The sequence below is a fragment of the Electrophorus electricus genome, chromosome 2 (genome assembly GCF_013358815.1).
Source record: "Electrophorus electricus isolate fEleEle1 chromosome 2, fEleEle1.pri, whole genome shotgun sequence".
NCBI classification, from domain to species: Eukaryota; Metazoa; Chordata; class Actinopteri; order Gymnotiformes; family Gymnotidae; genus Electrophorus; species Electrophorus electricus.
Window position 1 is genome coordinate 19,348,105 of NC_049536.1, and position 27,905 is coordinate 19,376,009.

Genomic DNA, 27,905 nt, shown 5'->3' on the forward strand with positions numbered 1-27,905 from the left:
GGGAAATCAGAGGGCGGGAGAACTGCAGGGGCAGAATGACGGATCCGCTTGACATGCACCACCGACCCCGCCGCGCTGGCGTCGCCCGACGAGACAAAGCATACGGCTCTGGCCCGGAAACACGGATGCTAAGAGTGGCGAGAGGACGCAGGGGTGTCCCGTAGGCCGGGTTCCCCACGCCGCTGGTCCCCTGGAGCGGTGTGGCAACGTGCCCAGTGCAGCCTGTTCTCGTAAGCCTCGTTGTCAGGAGCACACCCCACCACGGCACTCTGAAGCTCTCCAGCACGCCAAGCAGATCGGTGCTCGCTGCTGTCTAAACGGCCCCAGATGTTCGGTGGCATCGTTAAAGAGTGAAATGAGAGGGTAAATTAGCGTGATGGGTGAACTGCACTCCCTCTGACACAGAGCGCCACAGAAGCCGCCTCTGACCGAAGCGTTCCGCCGACCATAACCGCTTGACAACTGCGAGCATAAAGAAGACTTGTATCTGAAAATGTCATTTAGCAAAGAGTTTTGTTTTGGGGTTTTTTTGGGTTTTTTGGGGGTGGGGGGGGTGGCTATTCCACTGCCTTTTCAGGAACAAAATTCGTATCTTTTCCGACAGGGAGAGCGGGAGAAGGGTTGGCGGCAATTCCATTCCTGCTCTGGTCACGGGTGACCTGCCGTAGCTTAGATTAAATAGCGGCAAGCACGTCCACGTTGAGCGGCGCCACACAGAGGAGCGGGCACCGGGCGATAAATCACTTTCTTGCGTCTCTTGCATTTCCAGCCGGTGAGCGCCTCCAAAGCCCTCTGCGCAAACAAAACCACCCCCCACCCTACGCAAGAGACTGTACGGCAGGAGGAAGACGGGAACCTGCATCCAAGACCTGTCGAGTGTGCTCAACGGCTGCGTAATTACCCAACTCTTACTGAGAGAGAGAGAGGGAGGACAAACGAGGTTTTAAGCTTCGACCTGTATTCTGGGGCAAGAGAGAACCGTGGATAATTTCCCAGTGGACCGACTCCTCTCCCAGCCATTTAAGCCACATCCCTCTTTTGAGCAGGTATTAATGAGGACTGACGCGTCAGTAGCTGGCAAACAAACGCTACTTCCATGCACGGCACGTCGCTTCCTGTACCTTCAGTGCTCTTTCCCCCTTTGGAAACAGGAGCGTGCATTAATCTTACAGAACAGGAAAAAGAAGAAAAAAAAAATCAATACATTTAAAACTGTGATACACCTCCAAAAGACACCTTGTCCTTCCCCCATGGGATTCATACTTGGAAGGGTCGAAAGGAACAGAATGTCCTGCTGCATGTGCCCCGCTAGTTCTAGTCACAAACACAAAACCTGTATACGCAAGTAAACAATCCGGTAATTCCTCAGCAGATTGTCATTAAAGTCCCATTCTGTGAGTGTCAGCCAGAGTGAGAGAACCCAGCAGCTGGGGGACATGGACAGGAGACGGGACCGGGTGAGTGGGCTCTGCTGGGTCCGAGGTGTCCCGCTGTGAAGAGAGGCCTCTTCCAAATGACCAGGGACACTGCGGTGCTGCTACGGAGGGTCCGCTAGTGTGCGTCAGGGTTTTGCCTGCCGGTGGGGCCTAGATGTGTGACGTGTGCTGAGGGAACAAGTCTCTCTCTACTCCGCTGCATGGCCGCAGTGCAGCGGACTCCTCGGCGAGACTGCACGGCGAGAACCGGGATGCCTGGCCACCGATACGATGAATATTACCCCGGAGACAGCACTTAACCTTGGCCACAGGCACGTGCCGCTACGCCCCCAGCCGGGGCTTCAGAATTCGATTCGTGGCTGTGACCATCCATACAAATGCCACGTGCATGTGGCAGGAGCAGCAGTGGGAGGGGGCGGACCGTTGGCGCTCGGCCCACTGGCGCTCTGCTGCCTGACACGACATGAAGGGGGGGGGGGGGGGGGACCAGGAGCCGTGACGAAGTTTACTGGGCTCTCGCGCGGATCAAGTGGGCATGACGAAAGGATGGCAGAGTTTAAACCAGAGGCAGGATGGTGCTGGAGTCGTTTACCATCATGGTGTTGCACCAGTGTGACTCATCTCCACGGCAGACCCAGTGGGAAGACTGGGTGAAAACGAGGGCTCGGTTACTAAGGTGATCAGAATAATGCCAAGACCACCAGTCGAGTAAGATCCAAGAGTTTCTCTCATGTACTCTCACACACAGGTTATTAGAAAATATTGGAAATATTTGGAATTATGAGAGATTCCCAAGCTATTCAGATAAAATGCAGTAGGGAGGCCTGTAACTCAACACTGATACCAGACATCCGAGAGAGAGAGAGAGAGAGAGAGAGAGAGAGAGAGAGAGAGAGAGAGAGAGAGAGAGACCCAAACACTCTTCGCCACTGCACAGGACCGACCTCGAGCCACACAGAGACAGCAGCTACTGTTAAAGGAGCTTCAACTGTTATTAAATGTTAAACAACCAAGCAGGTTTTCAGTCTGACCTTCGCTGTTCAGACCATTTGTTCAGTACAGAAATGGCACCGTAAAATCGTGCATGCAGCAATAAATACGGCCGTTTTTATTTATTCTTAGGACTTTGACAATGATCATTTTGGGAGCCGTTCATGCAGAAATTGAGATGATTGCAACGGGATCACAATTACTCCCAGCTCTCTGTGCGAGTGTACACACACACAAAAAAAAAATATATATGTATATATAAATATATATATTATATATATATATATATATATATATATATATATATATATATATATATATATATATATATATACACACACACACACACACACACACACACACACACACACACACACACACACACAAAGGATACAGCAGCAGGGGTATACCGAAGGATAAAGCAGTAAAATACGTATGTGTGTATGTATATATTACTGCTTTATCCGTGTGTTTTTTTTGGGTTTTTTTTTTAGGGTTGGCAAGTGGGCGTCGAGGCCGTGACCCGCAGAGCCGGGTGCAGCAACGTGGGGCACTGAGGGTCGCGGGAACCCTGCCCGTCGACAAGTGGGCTTTCTGGCAGAAGAGCGTGAACAGATCAGAGGCTCCTGCTTAAGTGCTCACCTGCACGGTAATCTCTGATATTTCAGCTCTGATGATAAACACACCACTATGGGGGACACCGAGCGTTGGATTTATGCTAGTGTGTGAAAACCACAGAGGCTTTCCTGCTGCTGTTTGACGTGGGAGAGCAAAAGGTCAATTCGTTCAGTCAGAGAGCCGCTTTCCCAAAGCTTTAATAGAGATTTACGGAATGCTGCAATTAAGACAGAGGCAGGTATAAAACGGGATCGTTTACTTTCCCGTTAAACGAAGCATTCGGCACTTCAGTGTGCTTAAAGAGACTTTTCTGGTCTGAATTGGGAGAGAGAGAGAGAGAGAGAGAGAGAGAGAATTAATGAATTACACTCATCCGGGCACCATCGCTCCGACGGCCAGGGAGCGCTACGCGTTCGGCCAGGGAGCCGAGACGAGGATGCAGCCACAGCGGGCGGAGGTGGGAGCAAGTGCCTACCTCGATCAGCTTGTTGGCGTGCTCGCGGAAAACCTGGGCATACTCCTTCACCTCCTTCTCATTTCCATTTTTGGCAGCCTCGATGAGGACCAGCAGAGGAACGTTGGTCTCCAAAAACGAGTCCGACACATGGTCCATCACAGCCTTCCTGAGCTGTATACGCAGATGTGTGCGGATGTACGCAGTGTAATTGTTAAGGATATACTTCTGAGAACATTATTAAAAAAGGTATGGCACACACATCTTAATGCAGGGGCATAAATGAACAGCATGTAGTAGGTAATGGACAGGCATATTAGGCCCTGCAGAGAGGTCATAAAGTAAACATCCCCAAAACAATTAAACAAAAACCTCACAGGATCAAAACAGTTTCACCTTAAAGACTCCCACGTAAAACAGGGATCTACACATGAACCAATTAACCTCAGCAGCAGAACGATGGAAGAGAGAGAATGAGAGGAGAGAGGGAGGGAGGGAGGGAGGGAGAGAGAGAATGAGGAAGAAAGTAGGGGAAAGTATGGGTTTAACAAACCTGTCTGCGCAGGTCGCGGGTCTTCTTAGTCATCCTGTCGATGGCCGTGTTCAGAGCATCACTCCTCTCCTTGTGTCCAGCCTGAGCCAGCGAGAGAGAAAGCGAGCACGTTAGTGGGCGTTGGCTCCGTCGTTAATACTCATTACCGTTGTACTGGCAACACAACAGGCAGACAGGTGGGTACCCAGCAACGACCGGGGATGAGACGTGTGGCGCGTGATCGATGAAATCGGCACCACAAGCTTGTTCTGTGCGCCTCACGCGACAACTGGGCCATCAGACCAGGCCCAGGCCCCACGCCACACCACCCCCCCCCGAGCAGGGCTTCTGTCTGGCTGCTGCCTGCTCAACACCTCTTCAACACCTCTTCATGCCTTTATGATTAAAATGAGCTTGGCAAAGCTATTGACTGTCCTCGGCGCCGCCCTCAGAGAGGCGGATAGCGACCATTCTCGGCTCGTACGGGCTGGGCGCTTTACTTCTCCCCACCACGCCGTTGAGTGTCCGTTTATGCCGGGGAACGAGCCCAGAACTGCGGCAGGGGACGTGAGGGGCCTGAACAGACAACTATGAACATGAAAGCAGGGTTCTGCTAAATGCCACCCCTCCCCCACGTCACACTGGGCCTCCGTTTTCCTCAAGCAAGTTTGTTTATTGTTTACTCTGATTTAGCCGACTTAACGGCGACCCTCTTGACTCTTTAAGCCACTGTGCCTCTTTGAGCTCGTCGCGGCTATGCCTCGGCACCCCCGCTGGCCCCAGTCAATCAAATATGCCACAGCCACTTACATTTCAGCAAAAATGCATATTAAGAGGGTTTTTTTTCTTAAGAGGTAAAACGCCAGAATGACCATTTTTTTTAAAAAGCAGGTGTGTGTATGGGATTGTCGGCTTTGCTGAGGTCCTAGTCGCCGGGGGCCCCCATGGAGGCCCTGAGCCCCCACTGGAGAGACGTTCTCCATCAAACCCTGAAAGAGCAGGAGGCGTGTTGAGGGCTTTTCAGACGGCAACGCGGCTCTACCTCTATCTCACCGCGACACGCGGCAGGTATCCGGACGTGGGGCTCCGGTGCTCGGGCCCGCGACGGTGCCCTGGGTTCTCCCGGCGCTGCCGAAGCAAACCCGCTTTGCGTGCTATCCAAGGGCAGAGGCCAGTAACCCCCCCCCCCCCCGCCCCTCCAACTTGGGCGCTGCACCCTGGGATGAAGCGCTCCGAGACCATAAGCCTTGAGAAGCTTCCACTGGAACGCTATGGACGCTCATCCTCCAGCCGGCAGGCGCCGGGCGTCAAGCTCTCGCCGAGGCAAATCTCAGCACCGCCCCAGGCCCAGAGGGGTCTGCCAGGCCTCCACGTGGTGCTGCCAGCAGAATAAGTTGTTTGTAGCAGGTGCACTGCCCCCCCCCGGAAGCGAAAGCCAGTCGACTGCTCAGGGTCCTGGGGGATTGGGAAGCCCCTGCGCTCCCAATCCCCTCCAAATCCATGAGCCACCATGAAGCCTTCACTCAGCACTCTAGAGTCTAACGCTGAGAGACTCTCTACTGTCTTATTCCAGACCACTTCTGAGGTGGTGCTTAGCTTAAAGCAATTTCACGCAATAATCCAAAAAACATAATAGATAAAATAAATGAATGAGGGAAAGAGAGAGGACTGAAGCAGGACAGTGGGAGAGAAAACGTGAGCGAGCAGGCTCTCGCAGGTCCCTCCCCAGAGCCGATCACGTGACTGCCCCTCGGCTCCAACGGGTCAGAAAACTAAAAATTAGACTCCTCCCACTTGTAAAAAAAAAAAAAAAAAAAAAAAAAAAAAAAAAAAAGTCAAACATTTTTAAAAAACTTTCCCTCTTCTGCTGTAAGAATAACACCAGGTAGGGTCTCACTCTGAAAAGTGTGTAAAATTCAACACCACGCCACCCTGAGCACCCGCACCACTCCCATGACCCCCGCACGTCCGCTCCGGGCCAGTGCCTCAGGCCGCTAAGCACAACAAGTTGCACACTCACGCAAAAGCGTTTCATGATTTAAAGAAAAGGGGGGGAAAAAAAAGCAAGAGACAGGAAAAGATGGACAAAAAGCAAGAGGGAAAAACACGTTTGAGCTTTTCCATAACAATGTAGATGCTAAAACCTGAAGGATGACTGTGTGGTGTGTGTGTGTGGGGGTAATTCTGTGAAGTTTATGCAGTGACCTGAATGTCACAGTTCAGCTAGCTCATGTAAATAAACACTGAAGCGCATGGGTATCTGGCAGGCCGAGGGGCAGCACGCCGCCGTGCCCCTCTGCTGCACGCGTCTCTGGCTTGCTCGAGTAGTTGGAACGTTCTATTAAGTCCAGTGTTCAGAGTCTGGCCCCAACCCCCCCCCCACGTGCCAGCAGCGTCTGTTTACTCATGACGTTGCACGCTGGAAAGCAGGGGAGGGGAGAGAAGGAGGAGGTGAAGGCCACTTAATTATCAGACGTAATATCAATTTAGGTGTCGTCTTGCCTTGCCAGCTTGCATTCTAAAGCCATTAAATCATCGTTGGTGTGGGGGATGGGGGGTCTGTTCACATCACAGTGGGATTTTCCATTTGATTTGTAATTGGGAAATGGGATGGGGGGGGCTGCAGGCCGAAATTACCAGCATAATCTCAAAGAATTTAGTCCCAGTAGAAACCTAAACTCTCTCTATGAATTTCACAGTATAGCACAGCTGTGACACACATGCACACAAGCACGCACGCAAACACAGATGCAGGAGAGACGCTGACTGGCCCGGGGGAGAGAAGGAAAGATATATTGACGATATCAATATTCTGACGAATTTGAAAGTAAAGGAAACACAGGATAAAAACACACAGGAATGGGGTGTCGTGCGTATGAGCTGGCTGGGACACGAGAGTGCGAGCCTGCAAATGAGCGCGAGAGAGAGGAAAAGAGTGAGCGAGCGCGCGCACGGGGGGGGGGGGGGGGGGTTGTGATGTAGAGGGTGAGTGAGAGCGAGAGAGACGACGAGAGAGGGGGGGGAGAGAGAGAGAGAGAGAGAGCGCGCGAGAGAGAGTAAGCGCGAAAGGGAGCGAGCGCCGGCACCAATGATCGACGCCAGTCTGCCACCACTCTGTAGCAGCGAGAGGTTGCAACAGAAGCACAGAACAGCGTCTCTGCTGCTCTCCCTCCTCCTCCTCCTCCTCACCGAACAACCCGGGCGCACAACGCAGCCGGAACGCGACGAAGCCGGCGTCGCGAGCGGGGGGCTTCCGCCTGCCATCAACAAGTTCGGGCCGAAGGGACCGCTGAACCCCGGGAAAGAAAAAGAAGGGGGGGGGGGGGAGAACGGCGGACAATTAAGCGGCTAAGCTGACGACACTGCAGAGGACGGGAAGGGGGAGAGGAGGTGGGCAGCGCGGGAGCTCGGCGGGGTCGCGCGGGATGCAAATCGGCAACTTCGGAAAGACTAGGGATTCCTGGAGGCGACAGCATCCGACTCCTCCTTAATTTGGGAATAGAGAAGAAAAAGGAGAAGGGGGAAAAAAAAAACAAAAAAAAAAAAAACAACAAAAAACCCCAGAGAGAGAAAAAGATCAATTAAACGTGTCGGGATGGACAATAAGCAGCGTCCCACGACATGGAGTGTGTGAATGCGTTTCCGATGAGGGGGCTGAGTGTGGCTTTGGTTCTCCAGACCTTAACTGCTTTTGTATTCACTCAAAAGGCTTTTTTGCCTTTGGATTTCTCCCCAGTCTGGTTGTTCCAGGAGTCTACGGAAAAAGATATTTGAATGCAGCCGCCGATGTTCACAAAAGAATGGGTAAGTTAGCTCTTTTATTCGCAGGGTCTGGACCTGAATAGGAAATGAAGTGAAAAGGGGGGGGGGGGGAATAGAGAGAGAGAGAGAACCGGGGGGGGGGGGGGGTTGATTTGACAGGCTATCCAGAAACATCTATGTAGTTAAAATGTCGTCTTTCTTATCCCCGTTGGATTCAAAGTCGTGATTTTGAGTGTTCCTGAATAACTGCGTTTCTTGTATGTTATGCAGGGGTGTGTGGAGAGAGAGAGAGAGAGAGAGAGAGAGAGAGAGAGAGAGAGAGAGAGAGAGAGAGAGAGAGAGAGAGAGAGAGAGAGAGAGAGAGAGAGAGAGAGAGAGAGAGAGCGCGCTTCGGGGACTAGAGGGAGAACAGAATAAGACATTAAAATAAGGCTCCTCAATAGAACAAGCGGAGCTGGGGAGAAGGGTGAACGGAATCACAGGGACAGAAACAAACTAGAAAGCTGCAAATCAAATACTAGATACTGTCATACTTGTTGGCTGAAACAGGTGACTGGATCGTGGATAATATCTGGCATATATAACGCTTGCTATTCATTAACATATATTAATGACAAAGAATAAGATATTAGCGCTACGGCTGTCAAATGATGGTCAAACTAAGTTGCCATCCACTAAAATAAAATGCTGCATCACTACAAAGATTGCATGTTGCTAAACATAGTACGAGACAGAGACAGATCAAGAATATGGGGGGGGCGGGAGAGAGACAGAGAAAGAGAGAGACTGAAAGAAAATGTTTCATGCACTGCAGAGATCAGATCTATCCCCCACCCAGTTTATTTTCTTATCTTTAAACCCACCCAGGTTTCCATTCAAGGTGGCCATTGGTGGGACGAGCACCAGCGGCCCTTTGTGTGATCGGCATGCTCCTGTGCCTGCCCCCTGTGTCGTGCACAGCCTGCCCCCAGAAATGTCGTTGCGAGGACCTGCAGTTTTACTGCGACACGCAGGGGCTCCTGGTGCCCCCGGACGGCGTCGACAAAGGGGCCCTGGGCCTCTCGCTCCGCCACAACAGCATCGGCGAGCTGGGCCCCGACCAGTTCTTCGGCTTCACCCAGCTGACCTGGCTCCACTTGGACCACAACCAGATTCTCGCCGTGCACGAGGATGCCTTCCAGGGGCTGTACAAGCTCAAAGACCTGAACTTGAGCTCCAATCGCATCACCAAGCTGCCCAACACGACCTTCGTCCACCTCATCAACCTCCAGATCCTGGACCTCTCCTTCAACCAGATGACTGCACTGGAGCCCGAGATCTTCCACGGACTCCGGAAGCTCCAGATCCTCCACCTGAGGTCCAACTCCCTGCGCACCACACCCGTCCGGGCCTTCTGGGACTGTCGGAGCCTGGAGTACCTGGGCCTGAGCAACAACCGCCTCAGGAGCTTGGCTCGGAACGGGTTCGCCGGGCTCGTGAAGCTGCGGGAGCTCCACCTGGAGCACAACCACCTGACCAAGATCAACTTGGCCCACTTCCCACGCCTGGTTGCCCTACAATTCCTCTATCTGCAGTGGAACAAGATCAACAATCTGACATGCACCATGGACTGGCAGTGGACCACCCTGGAGAAACTGGACCTGACGGGGAACGAGATACGCACGCTGACCCCTGACGTGTTCGAGACGCTGCCAAACCTGAAGGTCCTCCTGTTGGATAACAACAAACTGGTCAGCCTCGACACCCAGACCGTGGATATGTGGAAGTCCCTAACCACCATCGGGCTGTCCAGCAACCTTTGGGAATGTACCAAACGGATCTGCAACTTGGCTGCTTGGCTGAGTAAGTTCAAAGGTCGGTGGGAGCATTCCATCCTGTGTCACGCCCCTGAGTACACGCAGGGTGAGGAAATACTAGACGCCGTGTACGGCTTCCAACTGTGTCAGAACTTCTCAGCACCAGTCGTGCTAGCTGGCGCAACCGCCGTGCCCGTGCAACACCAAGTGACCACTGGCCCCCCGCTTGGGAATATGCAGACACCAACGCCGGACTTCTATGCAGAGGATTTTGGGAGCTTTACTGTAGTCATGGCCACCACCGCCGCCACCGGCGGCGCCCAGACCCCGCTCACTGCCCCGGCTGCCACCGCCCCGGCGGGTGGGGCGGGCGTCACCGAGGACTACGCTGCGGTGGACAACGCGGTGCTGACACAGAGGGTCATCATAGGCACCATGGCGCTCCTGTTCGCCTTCTTTCTCGTCGTTTTTGTAGTGTATGTCTCGCGGAAGTGCTGCCCCCCGACCCTGCGGCGCATCCGCCACTGTTCGGCCGTTCAGAGCCGACGGCAAATGAGGGCCCAGCAGAGGCAGCCCATGGCGGACCTGGCCACGCAGGTGCCATACAACGAGTACGAGCCCAGTCACGAGGAGGGTGCACTGGTGATCATCAACGGCTACGGGCAGTGCAAGTGTCAGCAGCTGCCTTACAAAGAGTGTGAAGTATAAACGCTTTATTTATTCCTGCAGTTTATGGGTTTACCATTTTAACCATTTAAAACAAACAAAAAATAATTACAGGGTTTGTTTTTGGACTCATTTTCAGTTTGTAATGGGGGTTTTAAAAAAAGAGAAACATTAATTCTTTATATTCGCTCACTTTGAAAACCAGTAATCACTTGAAGGTCACAGGGATGGAACTGAAAAAGGGAATAGCTAGAGAAATTCAGGAGTTTATTTTTCTAATCCGAAGGCAAGGTTCATATCAAGCCAGGGCAAGCGGTCTCAGTCGAAGGTGGACGAGAGATTCGTCAAAGCATTAAGAGTCACTTACTCAACAGAGAAGGTGAGAGGAAAAAAAAAATAAAAAAATCTATGGCCCCATGCTCCAGCAGCCAGTGTAAGGAACGACCCTCTTCTGCTGATAAATGCTTAAATCTTATCACACGGGGGACAAGGGGTGTTGAACACGATGCATAGAAGTGCAAATCTCACTGAACAAACAAGGAGGCGGAAGAAAAGGAAAAAAAAAAAGAAAAAAAAAAGATTTTTACAGTGCACGATAGAGAACATTATAGGACATTATATACAACAAGTTGCTTCAGAACATTGATTTAAAAAAAAAAAAAAAAAAAAAAAAAAAAAAAAAAAAAAAAAAAGGTTGGTCCCAGGGTTGTTTACCAATTTTTTTTATTTTATTTTATTTTTTTTTATTAGGGGAGAGTACTGTTAAATGATACCATATGAGATTTAGGTCACAGAGTCGGTGGAGAGAATCCCACCCACAGCCGCTGCGACCTCGAATATCCTCCATGTTGTGCGTGTGTGTGTTCGTTCCATCTAACCAAGGATTCGGTTTGAAATGATGAGAGCAGTTAACGGGTGCTCGCTCCTGTTTTCAATCTAATCCAATAAAATCCAGGCCCTTCTTCGAAACGTGGAAATCTGAGCAGTGTGTGGGGAAAGGTTAATGTCTAATCCGATTCCGCATTACGCTTGCTAACTGCCTGGATCACACCCTGTACTGTGCCATCGCGGGGGGGTTAAATAAATGCTACATCATTGCATTCATTTACTTTGCCATTACATGTATGCATACGCTTAAAGGGGGGGGGGGGTAAAATGCGTGGACGTAAATACTCCAGCCTGCCTGCTGTGTTGTGAAATACCACTAGAGAGCATTAAATGCAGGCTAGAAGACAAGAAAACCGCTCGGAAAGGACCATTTCTGAGACAGAGAGAAAGCGCACATGCAAATTAAAGCGATAAAGAGAAAAAGATTGAAAAGGACGAGTGAAGGGAAGACGAGAAGGAGACGGAGTGAGCAGAACAGGATAGCAGAAGAGGAGGAAAAAAGGGTAACCAGAGTCCCCGCCCTAAAAATAAAAACGCACAGGGGCCCGTGGAACAGCCTCCCCTCGAGGCAGCGGAGACCATAATCACACCCGACGGCTCGAAGATTGAGGCAATTAGGACAGGCAAAGAGGATGTGATATTCCGTCAGCTGCAACAGGGCTCCAACGAGATTTATCCTGCCCGGCCTTACAGCGGCACGTGCAGGGAAAGGCAAGCACCAGCCCTGCTTCCACAGACCAGGCGGAGCGCATCTGGTCATGTGTGCGTGTGTGTGTTGGGGGGGGGGGGGGGGGGGGTTGTGTTTTTTTTCCCCGTTGTTTTGGTTCGCTGCATTTCCAAAGACGGCGGCGAGGAGCTTCCAAAAGGACGAAGCAGAGAGAGAGCGAGCGAGAGCAGGAAACAGAGAGAAAGAAGGTCCCTGAGACAGCGTGTGCAGTCTCTTCATTACAACAACTGGTGGGGCGGGGGGGGGGGGGTTGAGCGGGGGAGGGGTGGCATTAGCATTCAACAGGGGGAGGTCGCACATTAGCACCAGGCTGAAGAGCGCGCGTCTCAAGGGAGGGGGCACGGTGATGGGGTCAGAGCTGTACCTGATTCAAATGAAAACCTTAACCCACGAGCATCTCGCCGCCTGCCTTGCAGGGGCCGCGACCCACGGTGAGCGACGGCGGCCGACTTGGACTTGGCACTGCTCTGCGTCCGGGGAGGTCTTATTCATTTATGGGCCAGCAATGCAAAAACCATAAAAAGTGAAGAGAATGTGAACGGTACAGAGTAATGGAAGGAATCAAACCGTTCCAGAGGCTTTGGTGGCATGCCCGGGAATCCATCTGAGGCACCGCTAGTCACATCAGAGGTATTTCTGGACTCAGTTAAAATAGGAAAGGCATCACAGCTAACATGGCACGGGGAGGCCTGAGGAGACGCCCGGCACTACCCCTAGAGGGTGCTCTCAAGTGGCATCTGCCAGAAATATACAAGTCGTGCGCTGGGAGCCTATTCTTACCACAAGATAATCCAAAAAAACATTTAAAAAAAAAAAGACTAGGGGGGGGGGGGTGTGAGACCACACGTAAATTTAAAACAAAACAAAACAAAAAATACCCGAATTGGCATTTTACTACAGCTTGTCTGAACGCAGGCCAGCTGAGACCACAATCAAGAACCTTTCGTTCCAAAATTGAATTAAAAAGAACAATTAATATTGAGCCAAAATGTGAAGGGCAGTGAGCCAATGTAGCAAACCCTTTCGAGTGAAACGCCCGTGTTTAACGAGTCCAGGAGCATTTTTATGCCACAAGCCCATATACAGACGGCAAGGCGGGCGGGTCTTTGGGGGGGGGGGGGCACTTTTGTTTTTTGATTTTATCCGTTTTCTTTTTTCTTTTTTTTAAAAGAGACTACCGTCAATGTCTACCGAGCCAAGTACGCGTACCATGTCTGAGCTTTTCTGTTTTGGATTTACCAAATGCTGAACCATTTCAGAAACCGTCTCGCATGTTTACCTAATTGTACCGGTGCCGTCTGGGTACACGTGCGTGACCGATGAGTCATGTCCCCCGGCACGAGGCGGGAGCGAGGACCGCAGAGCAGAATCGGCGCGGTCTCCGGTAGAGCTCGCGCTCCTTTGGATTTTGAGGTTCCGTTCTGGGTTGTGTGTTGTTCTTCCTGTTCTCATTATAACGCTGAAGGTCTCCTTCCTCACGCTGCCTGACGACACCTTTCTGAAATCATAACCCCCCTCGACCTCTTTGTGCAAAATGAATGCTTTTCACACCTTCTCTTTCCTTTTGTATTGTAAATGTACAATTTCATATATGTATAGTGGATAAAGATGTGGCCAACTGAAAAAGATTTTTTTTTTCCCTCTTAAAACATATATTTTTAAATAAAATGTTACAATTTAATGATTGTTTTGGTTTGGCATTCTCTGATATTCAACTTTCATATAAACCACATTCCCCCCCCCCAAAAGCCACCACCACACACTGACTAGCCTTGAAAATATTTACATTTACTATCCGACTAGCATTTCCTCATTAACAGAGTGCAGATTGCTGGAGTGGAAACTAAGCTGCATTTCATTAAACTTTTTTTTATTTATTTAAAGCTCGAACCGCACATGCGGAGCCGAGCATGAAGTGAACGGCTTTTTGAAATCACTCCAGCTGGATCACCTCCCCAGAGAATAAGGACAGCCTGAGCAGGCCTGACCTCCGCCGGGGTGACAACTCTGACCGATGTGACGTGATTGACACGGTCCCAAAGTGAAAATTCACTGCCACCTGAAGAGGGCTTTTTCTAGCGCACAGTTCCCCTGTGCTCTTGGGACATCAGAAAGGTCACATTTCATAAAGGGCTTAACAGCAACACCCTGGTGTTCTGCGTGCTCTCTCACACTCGCTCAAATGCAGATGGCTGGATTAAAAGTACTTAATGGACCACTGTCAAATCAATTTATACAGGTGTGCTTTTTTTTTTTTTTTTTTAACACACCAGTGTGAATTTGAGGCGACAAGCATCCTCCAGATTAACGTCTACGCTCCTCAGTCACTCAGTCAGAATGTGTCGGCTCCCCACAACGACCACCACCCCAACAGAGCCGCACATGGGCAAAACATTAAGAGCTTCTCGAATCGACAGATTTAAGAGAGCAGCATCCTTCCACAGACATCTGGTTTTAATTTGTGCTGTGACAGAGCCACGCTGGACATACTGTGCTGCCATTAGTGTTGCATGATGCCCGCAGGTAAACTCTATTCTAACATGTAACCGTCATCAGCCTGAGGCTCACGTTGTGAATCGTCAATATTTAGCAGGGGACTGGGAGGAAACTGGTCTCGCAGCACACCTCTCTACTGCTGTCTATAGAAGTCCCAATATAAGAGCCATATTGGTACAGTACGTCTAAGAGAAGAACCCCCCCCCCCCCCCAAAAAAGCTGACTAATCACGACTGCAGAATAAGAATCGTAGGTGTGGTTTCTTCCCCCCACCATCATTGACCTGAGCCATGTCAAGTATTTAGAGCAATAAAAACTCCAGACCAAAGCCAGCCACACAGTCACTTCAGAAGACACGGCCATGTCTGCGTTTCTCTGCGGTTCAGGACACTTGACATGGACATGGACACCTGACCGAATGAGGGAGAAGTGGGACGGCCCGAGCATCAAACAAACTACGTGGAACTGTCCCCATGGTCAGCGCGGCCTCCGAGAAACTGGGGAAATAGGGAGGAATGAGAGACTTGGAGAGAGAGAATCTAAAAAGTGCCAGAGAGGAAATGAGAGCGGAGTGACAGAAGCGAAGAGCCGGAGAGGAGCAGGGAGTAAGAGAGGAGCAGGGAGTAAGAGAGGAGCGTGTCGCGGACTCGGCGAGGTGACGACGATGCTTTATGAAGGCTCAGAGTGCCTACAGGACGCTAAAGCTTCCCGCAGACTCTCGCCAGATGCACAGAGCAAGCCATTAACTCCAAAAGGTCACGTTTTAATTGGTCACAACCCTCTGGGTCGGAGGGTCCCCCGTCCCTGAGAAAATGAAAACACAGACCGGCGTCTGGATGCAAAGCGGTGTATGGTTGGGGGGGGTGAGAGGGGGAGAAAAAAAAAAAAAAAAAGTTTGGGAGTCCTTGGGGATTTTCTGGACTTCTACATGAATGGTTCCTAAATTATGATGTGTTCCTCCAAGTTAAAAATTCTATTTATATTTATATATACATTTATATATATATATATATATATATATATATATATATATATATATATATATATATATATATTATATATATATATATATATTTATATATATATTTATATTTATATATATATTATATTATATATATATTATATTTATATATATATATATATATATATATATATATATATATATATGATAGATAGATGGATCTTAAGATGTAGGTAGGTAGGTAGATAGATAGAGGGGTGTAAATATGCATTTAAATAAAACCTTGCACAGAGTTCCACAAGATTGATTACAAAAGAAATCTGTGCAGCAAAAAGGAAACTACAAAACATCACATCTGCACTGACGTGTTACGGGGACATGGGGAGGGCACGGTGCTGCTTTATTGCTCCGGGGCAACATGCCCCGCCCGCACGCCCCACATATATAACACATTAATTTAGGTAAATGTTGCGGAAATTAATTAAAAATAAATAAAAATGGACAAGACAGTTAATCTGCAAAACAGATTAACAGTGATCCAGTATGTTCTATAACTAGGTATGTCAATATTAAATAATCCTTCAGATATTTCCTCATCAGTTGTTTCGACTGTTCTGATGTTCGCCAACAAAACGATTATATACAACGACGCATGTTTATTAAATAAAACGGATGTTTTGTGCATAATCAATGAAGGCCAGATTACGCCAAGATCCATTCATATACAAGTCCAGATCATTCCAAAGCGTTCCCACAAACGTTCCCACGGCTGAGCTTCTCTCGTTTGGCTCCATCACTTCGTCTGCTGGTCCATGGCACCACGTGCACCACGCCGATAAGTTTATGGCTCCGAGTTGCACAAATAAGTAAACAACAGAAAAGGATTCTCTCTTATTTTGGTCCTCAGCACATTTGCTGCAACATTGCAAGCCCACTCACCCCCAACAGATGCCAAGTTGTCCGCGCCAAAAAATTCTCTGAACTGTAACACTGTGCAACTCTGGGTGTGTGGCAATGTGTGCAAAATAAAGGAGCGTCTTCTGGAGACCACCTGGGTGTGCCTGGGCCTGTGCCAACAGCTCTGATGTTCCTGGCGTACGCGTGCGCAAAACCGAAGCATTCCGGAGCCGCTCGTGGGAGCCGTTCTGTGGCCTTTCAACGCTCGCCGACGGCCGACCCCCAGCCTGCCATCATCACAGACAGGATTTTGTGCATGCAGTGAGGTTTTCAGAATAACCAGAAACATTTACGTGGCTCGACCCGAAACTAACTGATGCGTCAAGGCTAGCAGTCTTGCGTTTCAGCAAGCCGGGCGTGGGTAATCGTACGTGCAGCACCTCTATGCTACGTGGTTTAAGTGTCCTGATGTGGTTTAATGATGCCCAGAGGTTGCGCAACACTGTTCTCTGGTCTGGACGCCATGTCATTTTCCTGCTCAAGAAACGGGTAACGGTTGGAGAAAGAGCAATATCAAGGAACAGGGCCCGAGATTATACCATGAAGAGGGGCACAGGACTGATGAGTTTCTATTTCACAGATATTTCTAACATGAACAACTTTGCATTTTCAGTGTGGCTTTAAAATGCATTCAGGGGACTGAACAGCAGAGAGCTGACTGGACGGACAGAAGTGTGTTCTGTGCAGAACGGGAGCAGAGCAGAGACCCTCACTGAGGCATCTGAGCCAGCACTAAACACGTACTTTACGATGCAACCTGCGTGACCAATATGAGCCCAGCACGCTCCAAAATGCCAGAGCAAGCCTTAGGCAGATTACGAACGGAAATCCCGCAAAGGGGTTGCCGTGTAGGCCAGTTTATTGAAAAATGTCACTGAAGCTTAGCCAAAAGGGCCAGAACTCTCTAAAACGTAGTGTCTCACTGCAGAACGGTGCTGGCGTCTATCACCATGCTACTGGTCTACCAGAGGAATGGGGCAAAGGCACGCAGTCACAGAATCTGGGTTTCATGAATGTGTAAACACGCATGTGTGTCCGTTCTCTAACGATTTATATAGAGAAACGTTATGGTCTTGAAAAATATGGGGTGACCAAAGCATTGTTGTCATCTCCGTGGAGACCGGGGGGGGGGGCATTCTGTGAGCGGGACTGTCCTTCATCTGCACTGATCAAAGCAAATGGCTCTGCGCCGGTAACGGCAGAGAAAACCATGTGGCTTCGACTGGCCGTGTTGCAGAAATGTTTCATTAAAAAAAAAAAAGTTTCTCGGTGTTTCAGTTCAGATGGAGTGAACCGTCTCCACAATGCAGCAACTGGCTGAGAAAGGCTGGGCAGAACTAATTACAGATGGCACGTTAGGAAATTCCAGCGGCAGCTGCGTGTAAACAGGTACAGAGTAGCATGCTGGGGGGGCACACAAATTGCTGTTTTTATTTAGTAGTTTTCCCCTTCGTCATTATGGGCACTGGTTAGCTCACAGAGCAACGCAACACTGAACAGAGATCCAGGTTTACTCCGTTTTATCAATTTTATATCGGCCTCTAGAGAAACAGGACAACCAAGTTTTTATGACTGAAGAACTGGAGAAAGGGAGGTATGAAATTTATATATATATATATAGGAATGTATATGAGCTTTCTTAAGCACCAGCTTCAGTGAGGTCTGTGACCTCAAGACTTTTCGTCTCCGAGAGAGACTCAACCCATTTCTGATCGCAGCCATTGCAAGCTGATGTGTGTGTGTGGGTGTACACGACTGGTATAAAAAATTTTTCTTCATGTGGCACAGACAACTTAATGTCCCCGTCACCCGATCCACAGGCTTACCGTGAAAGAAAAATTGTACGTTTCTGAACTCATCAGCCTGCCATCAGGAAACGAAAGGAAAGGAAAAAAAAAAAAAAGACCATTTCTAGAGGTGGAGGCGTGAGTCGGTAATGACGGGACTTAAATGAGAATACAAAACATTCCATTTATTTCCCCATATGGTCACCAGGGAAACCGTGTCCAGCCAAGCCAGAGCCGAGCTCATTAAACTCGATGGGCATCTCCAACAAAGGAGCTCTATTCCATGCACACGGCCAAGAGCAGTGTTGAAAAGTACACTGCAAAAATACCACAAATACCACACTCTCAAAGCCAAGGAGGAGGGTTTGACAGTGATGTCAAACGCAAAGTATACACACACACACACAATTAGGCAGTTTGTGCAAATTTTCAATTTTGGTATAATTTGCATCCGATTGAGTCAGTAGGTATGCACTATGAACGTGTGTGTGTGTGTGTGTGTGTGTGTGTGTGTGTGTGAGAGATTCAAAAAGACAAAGCCATCCAGTCCATGCATCATTCTAACTGATTCTCAGAAATTAAGGACTCAATCTATTGATTTTACATCAATTCCAATCATACCACAATATCAATACAGTGGAATAGTGAGAGATGAATGTAATTTTGTAATTTTCGCTCAAGTAGAACTTAATGAATGTTTACTGCCAACATTAACTGCTGATTAGGAGTTTGTGTGCTAAATTTATCGATCATGCTGCAGTCGTACATTATTGAAGAACTGTCACACACTGACAATTGCAACCGTTACACCACTAAGGAATTACCACTACACACACTGACCAAGACCAGCACTAAGGAATCACCGCTACACACACCGACAGAGACCAGCACTAAGCAATTACCGTTACACACACCGACTGAGACCAGCACTAAGCAATTAAAAATTGTATTCAAAAGCTTTGATCCATGAAAGACTCTCCAAAGCGCTGGCTATTAGTGAACATTTTTATTCTTAACTCATAAAAATTAACAACTTTAACTTAGAAACTAGAGCCATTCCAAGATGTTAACATTTTCATTCATGCAGCTGGGTATGTGCATAACTTATGACCCCTACTATCGTTCCTAAAGGAAGTACCATGACCCCTACTATGGTTCCTAAAGGAATAATATGATATAATAATTTCAAACAGAGGAAATTGTGGGGCGTTATGTCTAATCTGCTGTCCTGACTAGTAATTTTAAAAGGTCTGGATTCACAGTGATGAGTCTATTTTCACGTAAACGTCATGTGATAATTAGCGACAACTGATGAGGCAAGTTGTTCACCTTAATGAAGAGACATTCATTTTGTTTTGTTAACAGTAAAATCGCAAAGCCATAAGGCACAATTTGCTTTTTGTAAATGTGTGATACAAATAGTGATTCTACCTTTCAATTACAGAATTAAGTCCTTGTACCACGGATGTCTTCGTGAGTCAGTGGAACACCAAATTAGACACTAAGGCAACGACTTGGGGGTGTTGGAGGCTGCCCCCTTCCCTGCCCAGCAGTAACCGCGTGATGTATGGGGTACTCGGACATAAAAATGAGAAGCGCTAGTGTAGCGGGTGCCGCCCTGCTGGGAGACGGCTCCACCTCCCTCCACACTCCTCCCTGCATGTGTGGCGCACACGCTGCGTCGATTACCCCATCTGACGGTCCCCGTGCCCGACACGAGCCCGTTAATCCCTCGCTCCCAGCACGGAGCCGGCCCGAGCGACCACCCGTTCGGCGCGTGAGCGCTCGTAAAGGAAACGCAATTAAAACCGCGACGACCTCGAAGAAAGCCTCTCTCCGAAGCAGTCAGATTCAACTCGAGGCAATCTGCTTGCGTTGAGACGCGAGTCGGCCCGGTCCCGAGTCTTACCCGCGCTGAGTGTGGTGGATTAAGAACTGTGCTGCAATCATACCTGTGGCGAGTGGAGCTCCAGGGGGCAGGGTGGAGGCGGGGGGGGGGGGGGGGGGGGGGTCGCGGCCCGGGCGGGTTCAAGAACTGGCTTTGCATTACAGGTTTTCAATAAATCTGCAAAACGCTTACTAGGAGGGATGTATCGATCCGGGCCCGGGCTCTCATGTGCAAACAGCTCCCTAATGTATTTACAGCTTCGTGCATTTAAAAGTTTCAGTTGGCTAAGATAATGTAGAGGGGATGCATGACGTGTTCTCTTATGTAAATGAGAGAGATAGAGATATTGGTGTCAGAATACAGTGACAACGCAGAAGAGTAGCATTATTAGGCTGAACAACAACTAAGCAAATATTTTATTATATTCTTTTAAACTTTAAATTCCGCAATGGTCATTATTGTTCCCATCTGTCCGCTACTTGCTTATTCATTCAACTATGCTGGCTATACACGGACGGCAAGAGCATTTCAATATACTGGCTTGATCAGCCTGCCTTCTGCCCTCGACGTGAAGGGTCACTGGGAAATGTACAGTTCGTTACATTATGCATACGGAGATAACCTTTTCATTTTATACACCTCCCTGCCTGAGGAGCTGGCACGCGAGCGGGGAAGGGGGACGATACTGCAGCCTTCCCAACTCAGTTACGACAATGGTCACATAGTACACAGTCATCGGGTTACTAGTCGCTGCGTGAGAGAGAGGAGACAAAAAGAATGCCAATTCCGGCAGGCTTCCCCTGCCTTTGCGGTGTGACTGCGTGCCATGTCGGTCCTCTACAGGGAGCTAAAACATGGCTCCATATCCGTCTTTATTTTGTCAGCTTAAGGTCAAACTCAACTGGCATGCAAACCAGAAGGCAGCTCGTCAAAACTCTGCGTGCTCGGCCCCCGCGCGCCAGCACATTCTTCTAGTCAGTCAGACTGACCGGATGAAAAATGTGTCACAGACGGTAGAAAGATCACCATTTTGATTTATTAAGCGCATTAAAAACACCGAATCATATCACCTCCTAAGCACATTTGATGACTGATGACCGCTCCGTGGTTACCTAGACTACAAGCCTAAACAGGGTCCGGTGACACAGCACTTCACAGTGCGCGCGCACAGAGAGAGCGAGAGCGAGAGAGAGCGAGAGCGAGAGACAGACACACATGCAATCCAGCTCCTAAACCTCAGCCGGAGTTCTGTCGGGAGCCGTGAATTTGTAATCTCCGTGCCCCTGGGGCTGCAAACTGTGCGGGGCTGCGTGTTCCTGCACAGAGCCGGTTTCGAATCCGGTCTGGGAGAGCCCACCAACGACCTCAACCTTGGGGTGAATCCGACATGTTTCGGCAGAGCACGAAACCTGCCAGATGGCACTGCACTAGCACACTAGCTGCCCCGCTTCGATAGGTTGTTCGCGGAGAAGCGTCCTGCAAAGTCGACAGCTCAAGACGGCCAATGAAAACGGGCAGAGCAACAACACGGCCGCATCCCGCCCGGGATGGTGTCAGCGCCCCGGAGCTGACTGGCGGAGCTCATCAAAAGTTTATGCGACCTCTCAGAAGGCTGCGACGACAAAGTCGGAGACGCTGTAGGAGAGCAAACAGACGTTGGCTGCTTGCGGGGAAGCGTAAGTGAGCGGCGTCGCCCACAACGGGTAGATCCATCAGGCGAGTGGCGAGTGAGGTGAGGAGCAGCTAGTCCGCAGTGCTCATTGCTTCACACCAGACACGGCCAGCCGTGGTAGACCGCATGCACGGTCAACGGCGCATGTGGGGACACAAAAACCATTCCTGGGAACAACCCCCGTGGGAAGGAAGAAACAGGCTAGGGTTACCGACTCTATAACGACGACTAGTAATGGTGCTTTGATTGAATCCCCAGTGATTTAATCCAAAACGGTTGCTGTTATGAGGAGCTCCATCACAGGGTTCTTTCATGGAGTTCACATATTTGCGAAGAAAAGTTAACTCTGGTCTAGGCCTTTGCTGAGTTCTGTATTAACAGTGCAGAGTAAAAATATAGCCTAGGCTAGCTATTTTCTGTTCCGATTATGACCTAGATTGCATCATATAGCAAGAGCACACTGCTTCATACAGGTGCCAGATAGAAACTCCTGGCCTGCAACGCAAAGCGGGTGGCAAACGGGTCCCGGAGCGCCCTGGCTGCTACGTGTACACATTGGAGGAAAATTACAATTAATCGGCAATTACTACGCAGCAATTTGCCCAACACCTTGTGTAAGAAAGGTGCCACATAAATGTGTAAACAAGCACGCAAGTCTCAGAAGGCACTCTAAACAAGTCACCTTTTCACACAGTTACGAACACGGGGTGAAAATGGAGGAGGATGCTGACGTGCGCGGCGGTGTTACCGAGGGACTTCTGACAGCTCCTCCAGCCAGCAGGCCTGCACATCTCTTAAAGCACCGAAGGATTCGGGTCAGACTCCAATAGCCGCTTTGGGGGAAAGGGGGGGGGGGGGTTATTCCGAGGCGGTTATTCCTAGCTTAAGGCCCATTTATCTTGCGGAAAAAGTGATTTATTCCTTTCCTTGGGATATTTATTAAATGGAATTATAAGAGGATTTCAGGTGGAGGAAATTGTAAATTCTCCCAGCCGTGCGTCCCAGATTAGACGCGCCTGGAGAGCGCGAGGGCTAGGAACAGTGTTCTGCCGCTGGGTTTCCTCGTGGACCAATAAAGGGCTGCAAGCGTCCACACCGCAGCCGCCGCAGAAAAGGGGTGGAGCCGGACGCACTTCCGCCTGAGCACGCTGCACTCTGGACCCATTTACATAGCAACTCCACCCCCAGCCACCGATGCCCTCATTTGCATCGTGACGCCAGAGCGTCGCGGTCGCAGGATGCTACACTCACCCGTGCCCTCAGACCCCATCAGACCTGCGTCGGCAGAACGCTTCTCTGCTCGCGGCGGTTGTTTTCGACCACGCGGCCTATGACAACCCATGCCGGCATTCCATTCCGATGTCATTCGCTAATAACAAATGACGCCCAACGCAGTGGTGAATAATGAATGCGTTATGCGAATTCAGTTCATTCAATATTAACCAGGGTAGTGTCTGCGTGAAGTACTCCTTTAATCATGTGAAGGACAGGAGGGGATCAAACTTCCCGTCAGTGACCGGCACTTAAATCCCCCTCTCCAAGCATGGGGCAATTTCCCATTGGCAAGGTCAGGGACATGCACAAATCGCGCACGTCAGGCAGGGCGCCGGTGAAGGATGCCAGTGGGAGCGGCATTCAGCCCACGTCACCCACCACCTCCCAAGCCCACATGCAGGGGAAACCATGACAGGTGGTGAGAACCAGCAGAAAGTGGCCGGTTTGCTTTCTTAACTGCATACTTCAAGCACGACTTTAAGGTTAAGGGGCGAATGGGAGCTGGTAAAAAGTAGGGCACATTTGTAAGCTCTTGCTAGCAGACTGGCGAGGCGTGACCTACATAGGCGTCTGAGATCCTGCCTGCGTCGGAAGGACAGCCCGTTTCACTGCTTCACATGAAAATTTGATGAAGGCTTTTTTTGAAACACGATTTGAATCCGTTTGATTTATGGAGGACGCGTGCAAAAATCCCTTTGGGTCCAGCATCCATTTTTTGGCGGGGGGGGGGGGCTTTGCTCCCTCTGGTCACGATCATTGGGCGCTTTGCACTGGGAAGGATAATGCGGGGTTTGCGTTAACTCGGGTCGCCAGCACTCCGTGAAGAGCACGTGGAAGCCACGCCCGCACTGCCATGGAGACGATTCTCCGTGTGTGCCACAGTCTGAGAAGGAGGGGGCAGAGCCCAACCAAGGGCACAGCTCTAGTCTGCTGGGCACAGGAGGACCCGGTTGGAGGCAGCGGCGCACTGCAGATCGCTGCCCTCGCCTCCACATCAAATGATGCCAGACGTGCGCTGCACGACTCGCCGGTCGGAGACCATCAATGCCTGACTCAGAAAAGTCAGGTGGCGAGGGCCACCCAAGACACAGACACACACACACAGACTCTCTTCCTCCCTCTCTCCCGCCCCCTCTACTGCCTCACCAACTCCAATTCTCTCTTCCCCTCCCTGCATCTCCGCTCCTCGCTCCCGGTCCCTGCGGGTAGAGGGAAGCACTCGTGTAACACTAGTGAGCGACTCGGGCCATGCAACCGACTGACTGCGCAGTGTAATGCCTCCACCAAGTTCAGCACGGGGGCAGGCGCGCCCGGCGTCGCAGCCATGGCGAGAAAGGCCGTCATCTCGCGGAGGCATTTTGATCACTTATCCGCCAGCTCGGATCCGGAGGGAGGAATTTATGGCAGGCGTTATTAAACGGCCTCCTCAGCAGGTTTACACTGCACAGATAAGGAATTAGACATAAAACTTCCGAGGCTGCAGTGAGAGGAATATGCTTGGGAATATTAACTGATGGAACTTATAGAAACGGGGAGTGTTCGTGATGGCCGCAACAAACACGCAGAATGGATGCATAAAAGGTGACGTAAGGTCAAGGCAGGTCAAATGGAGGGAGCACCTAACCCGGCCTGCGGCGGTGCTGAACTTACTCGGTCATATTTTTATGACACACCAAGGGCTTCAATGGGGCTTAATAGAACCTGTCCGTCAGCCCAAGTGATCGTGTGGTTGGCAGGCAGGCGGGCAGCAGCCATGCAAAGCCAGGAGGGTGGAGGGAGTAATCACCGGCGCTCGGCCACCCCTGCTTCAAGCAGTCCTGGGCGGAGGATACAGAGGGGTGTGGAGGAAATCTCCGCTGGAGCACCACCCACCACGCCACACTGCGCGTGGTCAAGTCTGCCCGGGGCCGGGCTAAAGCAGCCGGGCGAAACGCTGACGGGTCCGTTAGTCTTTCGGTTGAAACGCGCCACAAATAAATCTTCTTAAACAGGTCAGTGATGAACAAAGGAGGGCAGGAAACGAAATTACATATGGGAAGCCACATTTTCAAAAAAATTTTTGGATCACAAAAATTGGATCACCGTTCGCCGCTTGAACCCACAAGAGCTACGATATTAAAGTGACAGATGTCCTGACACGGAGAACAGCGTCTTCTTATCGCCGGCAGATGTGTGAGGGGCAGGGAAGGGGGTACCGGGACCGGCACAGGAAGCCATTCGGACTGGGGGCTACATCACGGACTCAGGGAACAAGGCTTCGAGAGCGCTGCCCTCTTGTGGCAGCACGCTCGCGCCACGCTTCGCATGTCATCGGCGCGGCGACAAGTACGGTTAACGTTATATAATCGCTTCCTGCCATTCTCATACGCAGGAACCAACACGACCCTAATGACGGTGCCGTGAAGGATATTCCTACCCAGAGAGAACGAGAGGGAGGGAGGGGCAGAGACAAAGAGGAAGGCAGAGAGAAGGGGAGATTGTTCATTCTTCATCTTGGTGAAATGTAATTAAGGCTGAGAGGAGAACTGTCTCACCTCCCTACCTGCCAACAGATCCAATCAAAGGCACTGAAAGATCAAGGACCAGGACTGGAGAAAGCCTGAAAGGCAGACAGCCTGTTAGTGACAGCCTGGTGCTTTATGGGAGGCTATAAATATAGTCCACATCACAGGGGCATTCAATCTTTTCTTTGATACATAATGTGCACTACAATTTGTTTTAATTACGCGTTTGGCTGGGATTACACCTAGATCACATCAACTGACTCAAATTCTGTCCGTTCCCCGCACCCCCACAATCATCCACCTGGTCCTCACCTATGCAAATGAGAACAATAATTCAAACCATTTTCAAAGCATTGTCTCCCGGTGATGGATGCGGTTTACCAAAACAACTGACCTCCATTAGTGAGCTCAGTTTTGTGTAAGGAAAGTCTGAAAGAGACACGTCTGCGATACAGTCGCCAAAGCACGGCTCTGGCAAGCAGATGGACTTCCCACTAGCTATCTGCTGGTAGACAAGCAGGACAGCACATGGTTACTAAGCATTTAATGGAAAAGCTCTCCACACACACACACGCGAAGTGGCCTTAGCACAGTGAAAAAGACATTAAATGGGATGTCGCATGGAATGGGTCCCTCACCCGGGGCTAAGAGGAGACTCTGCTCAGGAGAGTGCGTGCGTGTGTGCGTGGGAGAATGCACACGTCAACAACGGTCCCCTGGTCTTACAGTGCTAAGCAAACAGCAGCTGGGTGCAACTGAGGCTACACTGATATTCAACACCTCTGGAAAGCAATTCCCCTGTTCAAAACACACCCACAACGCGTCCCTGACCTGAGCGATGGATCACAATGAGCCGCTTGAACCCACAACAGCTATGATATTAAAGTGACAGATGTCCTGACACGTAGAACAGCGCCTTAGTACCTCGGACTCCGCGGGGGGGGGGGGGGGGTAGAGATGTAGTGTGCGTGTAGTGTCTGGGCTTCACGGTTTTTGTTTAACTGGAGCAGAGAATCTCCTTTGCATAGCAACAGACGGCCACCCCCTCTCCCATCAAAAGCAGCCCCTCTGGACGCGTTCTCTACCTCCTCGCCGGCATCGTATGGAGAGGCTGCTATATTGCCATGTCAGCCTGCTCCCTGTGCCAATTTAGACAATCATGTTTCCCCAAGTAGCTCCCCCCTCCCCCCGCCCCCGTTCCGCCTGGCTCTCTAGAGTATAAACACATCCATTCGCCCTAATGGTGGCCATTAAGATAAAGTCCTGTAGGACCTCTCAAATGCTTAACAAATAAGGTATTTGAAGTGTAGGTGAGAGACGCAGATCAGTGTGCGGCTTCCCACGTTCTCCGCGGGTGGCTCGCCAAGCTCGGCGGTTCAACAGCTTTCAGATCAACACCTGTCGTCCAGACATGGCTGCGTTCAACTGTGCTGCGACAAAGCGGTCGTCATTGCGGCATGCACATTCCGGTTCTAGGGTTCACGGGCCTGGCTTTGAAACGGACGACCCGCAAGGTTCCCCGCTTCCGCTCGAGCGTTTATATGGTCCTGAAGCAGACGCAGTAAGACCAAGTAAAAACGTTCCTGCCAATTCCATGTGCAACCTTAAAATACAAGACAAAAAACTCAATAAAGTCTAAACCATCTGCACAGCATTTAATATAAATTTATAATAATCGGATAATCACTTGAGCCAAATGCAATGATCTATACGTAACACGGTCAGTCTGTTGAAAATAATAATAATAATAAAAACCAAGTGAAAACATTTCTGAAGCATGCTACGCTAAAGGCCTGGAGAGCTAGAGAAATGTGTTGGTTGTGAAGTGGATGTGGCGTCATGGGCTCAGCAGGTTACGCCGCTCCCATTACGCAAAATTAGAGGGCGTGATGGACGGCAGGCTTGAAGCTGAACTCCGAATATACATTCAGCCCTGACTGAGGCACAGTGGGTAGCACGGGCCTTCGCCTCCTTGCTGAGGATGCTTTTAACGCACAAGCCGGAATTCTAGCCTCCGCAGGGCCGCGAAGACGCGAAGAGCCACCAAGACGCGAAGCCAGAGTAGTTTGCCTTCGCAAAAAGGGTTCGATGGACAGGCTTGGAACGCCACGGGGCTCCGACCATGACGGGCTGCTGAGCCGAAACTCAGTATGTTAAGGCAGAATTGGCAGTGTTGCTATGTAAAGACGTTAGTGTGCCATTCCGACTTTGAGCTGCGGAGTCCTGAACGGAGGGGCGCTTCGTCAGGGCCCCTCCTTTCCGCCGGGCATGTCTGCATGGGCGAGCACACCCTGAACACAGCCGTGTTCCTGTCAGCGCACTCCGCCTCGCTAAGGTCTGCGCCAAACTCGATCCTGCCATGAAATATTAAAATGATCACCCCCCCCCCAAAACCAACCCCTCGCCGAAGTCTTTACGTCGAGCACGGCCAACCTCTGTGACAAAACCAACCGAATGTATAAATAAATAAATCGAACTAGTGATTCAATTGGAGGG

At 50.1% G+C, this 27,905-nt stretch overlaps 2 protein-coding genes across 2 annotated transcripts in view; one reads left to right on the forward strand and one right to left on the reverse strand.

The window, feature by feature from the left end:
• The window catches only part of ctnna1 (catenin (cadherin-associated protein), alpha 1), a 78,627-nt gene that overhangs the window by 29,206 nt on the left and 21,516 nt on the right, over positions 1 to 27,905 (reverse strand). Inside the window, exons 8-9 of the mRNA XM_035519658.1 lie at positions 4,052 to 4,132; positions 3,520 to 3,672 (exon numbers count right to left, since the gene is read on the reverse strand). Coding sequence (XP_035375551.1) covers positions 3,520 to 3,672; positions 4,052 to 4,132 — 234 coding nt within the window. The remainder of the gene's footprint in view (positions 1 to 3,519; positions 3,673 to 4,051; positions 4,133 to 27,905) is intronic.
• Positions 7,441 to 11,909, forward strand: lrrtm2 (leucine rich repeat transmembrane neuronal 2). The gene is made up of 2 exons (XM_027024238.2): positions 7,441 to 7,834; positions 8,660 to 11,909. Exons 1-2 carry the CDS (start codon positions 7,831 to 7,833, stop codon positions 10,294 to 10,296), a joined length of 1,641 nt encoding a protein of 546 aa, XP_026880039.2. The 5' UTR covers positions 7,441 to 7,830; the 3' UTR covers positions 10,297 to 11,909.